Here is a 4,922-nt window from a genome sequence, read left to right as displayed (position 1 = left end):
TACGGAGGAATGCGCCTTATATTTCCAGCAAAAATATTTAAGGCTTAATGCATAACCGTGACTATTATAAATTATAACTATAATGAGTTTATATTGATTGTATATTCGAATGCCAAATTTGCAAGGTACTGTAAAATCGCCTACATATTTGATAATTTTGCTTTCAATGAAATACATCATATGAAGGTAAAAATATTATTACTAAATTACCTTAATAATCACACACACACACACACACACACACACACACACACACACACACACACACACACACACACACACACACACACACACACACACACATATATATATATATATATATATATATATATATATATATATATATATATATATATATATATATATATATTTGTCCTATTCTTTATTTCACTGGATATAATTGAAAAAAATATTTTTACTAAACACTGCACATAAAGTTAATGCAAAGATATGAAAATATGAATGTGTTTAGATGAATGTAAAACTTATCTTTGTATTATCATCCAAGACATTTTTTTCATTGTACTTGATCTCATTGTTTGCTTATAATTTACATAGTCTTGACGTAGAAGATCATGAAATGAGCAATTCGTGTTGATAACGTGTTATAAAATAAAAGCAATTTAGTAAAACATGAACAAGAAATAGAGATAGAGAGAAGGGATAGATTTTCTTCTTCAATTGTATGTATTTTCTTATATATTACAAGGATATAAGCATGATAAGTGAAAAAAAATATGTCATTGAATATGTCATTAAACATAGAAATATATCATTAAATATTATGGAAGGAGAATAGACATCCCTTTATTTTTATTATAACAATATTAACAATCTATATTTTATACGATTAGGTAGTAAGATAATATGATTGACATTTAAAGGTAAATATTTTAAAGTACGTAGCTGTCTTTGTGACCCCTCTGGCCATACCATTACCCATTATTTATATTCCCTCGTATCAATATTCAATAGCAAGCAACAAGAGATAATTTTTGTTGATTATTTGTTCTTGAATTTCATAAATTTTGCTGAAAAAATGGCAGAAGAAGTGATTCTGTTGGATTTTTGGTGCAGTATGTATGGGATGCGGGCAAGAATTGCACTTGCAGAAAAAGGTGTTAAGTATGAGCACAAAGAAGAAGAGGATTTGAAGAATAAAAGCCCACTGCTTTTGGAAATGAACCCTATTCACAAGAAAATCCCAGTCTTAATTCACAATGGGAAATCAGTTTGTGAGTCACTCGTTATAGTTCAGTATATTGATGAAGTTTGGAAAGGAAATGGTCCATTGATTCCTTCTGATCCTTATGAGAAAGCTCAAGCTTGGTTCTGGTCTGACTATATGGACAATACTGTAAGTCCAAAATAAAGAAACTTATTCTTTCTTTATACTCCAATTTTTTCCATTGCCAAAAGACTACTTCATCAAATTATTTAGCATTGTTGATTAATGCACACAAGGTTTAAATAAGAGCTAAAAGACAATTCTTTTTGAAAAATGGTGGTGTTTGGATCAACTTGTTCGCACACCCCATATTTTATCGGATGCATGCCTAAATATTTTCGATCAGTACTACAAGCATAGTCGGATTTATGGAGGCGGAAGGGGCTCACCCGAACTCTCTTCGGTGGATAATTGCACTATACATATACGGCAAAATCCGATTTAACCTGTATATATTTTTTTTGGAATCCCCTTGACACATCCCAAAATCATAACTTAGTGGTTAAGGGGTTCAACACTTTGTTATATTGCTGGTGTCCCTTAACGGAAATCCTGCCTCAGTCACTGAATACAAGTATCGAGTAACTCTGTCTATTAAAATTTATACATTCGAGAAGAAATCACTTCCAGTAATACTTTTTTTTGTTGGATTTTGAACTTTTGGTCCTTGACGACTAAAAGACAATCTTTGACATATAAACTACTACATTTATAAAATATCAAGAAAAATACCCTTATGTCAAATAATTTGTTATTGTATTCCGTGGGACTACAACAACTCATGTCATTAGCAAAATAGAAATGCAAATATTAACTAGTTTCTCAACATAGAAATGTTTTAATCTTTTTGAATAAACAAAAAAAAGAAAAAGAGTGTTAAACAAATTGGATAGATAGAGAATTCTTCATTTTCCTAAGTTTTAATGTAGGAACATTGTGTAAATAATGCAGGTACATGGATATGCAGAGAAAATATGGACAACAAAAGGAGAAGAGCAAGAACAAGCAGTCAAAGACTTTTTAGGTGGACTTAAGTTGATAGAGGGAATACTTGGTGACAAGCCTTATTTTGGAGGAGAAAACTTTGGGTTTTTGGATGTTTCTTTAATTGGTTTCTACAGTTGGTTTTTTGCCTATGAAACTTTTGGCAAGTTCAGTGTAGAGGCAGAATGTCCCAAACTGATTTCATGGGTTAAGAGGTGTTTGGAAAGGGACAGTGTCTCTAAAACTCTTCCTGATTCTGAGAAAGTTTGTGAGTTTGCTGTGGAATGGAATGAACGAGATACAGATCAAAAGTAAATCCAGAATTTAAACTTAATGAATTCATAATGTTCGTAATAAATGTTCTTCCTCTAAAACATGTCTCTTTGTTGGCTTGGGTTTAAACCTTTTTAATGTTTTCTTTTTTCTTTTTTTCTCTTCTGGCTTTTCACCTATGTAATGAAAATTATTCCTTTATGATGGGAATGGATCTTCTAGTATTTCTTGATTTCTGTCAACAAGTAAAAACAGTGTAAATCTATTCCTCTCGCATGTTCAACAATGTCAAGATCTTGCATTTTTTTACTCTTCTTGTTCGGGATCCTCTAGAAGGCTAGAACTAGATTAAATCATATATGATCACTCAACTTTAATTTTATTATATTAAAATTACTTAAAAAAAAATCAATTGACTTTATCTAAGACAAATAATTCTGTAACAAAAAGATTACTCAATTCTGCCTAAATATCATAGAAAGAAGGAATAATAACAAAATATTTTTTTCGTCTTTATTTTCTGCTAATAATTTCTAAGCAATGCCCAAACGTTGCTTGATCTGCTGAGCAAAGTCGTAAACCTTGTTTGATTCAGCAAGAGATTTGGTAACACTCTCGTTTTGCACACATCTCTTGGCCCATGCCACCAACTTTGGACACTTTGCCTCTATGCTAAAATTTCCACATTTCTCATAAGTAGGGAACCAACTATAAAAAGGAATTAATGCCGCGTCCAAATATCCAAAGCTTTCCCCACCAAAAGTATGGCTTCTCTCTCAACTCCCCTTCCAACAATTTTAGGCAATCTATGAATTCTTTCTTGGCTGATTCACGCAAAACTGTTTACCCAAAAAATGAATAGAGTTGAATTTATACATAGATCTAAGAATACGTGGTATAACTTGGTATAAATTGAAAACGTAAATAAAGATATATCGAATATTGATCGTAAAAAGAAATTAAAATAAACTTCAAGTTTAACATGTGTTCCTATTGATCATAAAAGCTCTTCTAACTTTTGATATTGAAATTTTACTTATAAGAGCAGCGTTAAAAGGACCACCCAAAAAGTGTTATATTTCTCCAATTTTATGAAATATTATAGCATTATAATTTGCCGACAACCCTAGCTAGCAGCAATCTTATGAACCGACTTTTCGTTTTGTTTTGCCAGTAGCGCCAAAAGCTTCAATATTCTACCGTTGAAAATGGGCAACAACAGTATCAATCGCCAATCGCCATCAAGTTACGTCTATAATATTAAGTGCTCGTACCGAAGTGTAATTTGTTTAAATTATCAATCCATTGGTGGTGGTGGTACTTTACTACTAATTTATATCAAATCATTTTATTTGTATTATTTCTTTCGATGAAGTATGACGCAGCACTTGTAATACTAATGATTTATAAAAATGGTCCCTTTATGTTTAGGTTATGTTTAAAGTAATTCTTTAAAAACTATTCTTGAACAGACTTGGTACTTTAAGTTTACAAAAAGTAATACTTTTATTTTTCATAATATTTAACAAACTCTATCGGGCAGATAAGTCGAAATTGTGAAAAAAAGGATTTAGCTAGTAACACTAGGAAAGTCTCATCAAATTTCAATAACTACAATACAAAACTACACTAGACACAAAAAAAATATAGATCAAAAATCCAAAAAAAAAATTGCATTTCATAAAATTGCACAAAACCCTAGAAATAGACCAAATATAGAAGACATTTTTAAAACTGTACCTCCAAATGTGAGTTCCGGGTAAATTATTTTTGTTTCATAGTTCGTGTCAAAGACAAAATTTGTTAACTATTTGACAATAAGAAAAAATGCTAAGTTAAATAATAAAAAATGCTCGAGAGTATATTTTAAGGACTATTTTGAACCTACTCCAAACATAAGAGATCATCTTTGTTATTTTCTCAAGTTTGTATTGAAGGTTCAAATTTCAAGTGTTATATTTGAGATACGAGATTGCAAAACGACAATCTTAATATAGGTGATTAATTATGATATGGACAAATTTTTGCGTCCTATCCGTGATCGACCAACTACCAATAATTTTCACATGCTCAAGGGTTTCAAGTGCGTCGTTATGTTCTGAAATTGTAGCTACTTGGATATATTCCATCAAATCTTGTAAAGCCAATAATGTTTCTTGACCTTTTTACCTTTTCCGAACAAATATATTAGTGATCCTTTCATGAGATATTGAGATCAGTTTTTTCTATCTGCTTGGAAATGAGTAATATAGAATACAAACATATGATATCTTGTTGTGGGCAAATACGGACATAAAATTTAAAGCAAGTCACTTATTATATATGTTAAACAAATGTATGTCAAGTTTAATGACCACAATCCGAAGCCGAAGGAATATAATACGAATGATGAATTTTGTATACGATTAGGTGGAATGATTGATATTTAAAAAGTATG

The 4,922-nt window shown here is 30.8% G+C and overlaps 1 protein-coding gene across 1 annotated transcript; it reads left to right on the top strand.

Annotated features, from left to right (window-relative positions):
- The first annotated feature begins 929 nt into the window (after positions 1 to 929).
- Positions 930 to 2,737, top strand: LOC107820298 (putative glutathione S-transferase). Its single transcript, XM_016646560.2, has 2 exons — positions 930 to 1,357; positions 2,180 to 2,737. Exons 1-2 carry the CDS (start codon positions 1,040 to 1,042, stop codon positions 2,525 to 2,527), a joined length of 666 nt encoding a protein of 221 aa, XP_016502046.1. The 5' UTR covers positions 930 to 1,039; the 3' UTR covers positions 2,528 to 2,737.
- The last annotated feature ends 2,185 nt before the right edge of the window (positions 2,738 to 4,922 follow it).

The sequence above is a fragment of the Nicotiana tabacum genome, chromosome 21 (assembly GCF_000715075.1).
Source record: "Nicotiana tabacum cultivar K326 chromosome 21, ASM71507v2, whole genome shotgun sequence".
Classification (NCBI taxonomy): domain Eukaryota; kingdom Viridiplantae; phylum Streptophyta; class Magnoliopsida; order Solanales; family Solanaceae; genus Nicotiana; species Nicotiana tabacum.
This window is presented reverse-complemented; position numbering and strand designations above follow the sequence as displayed.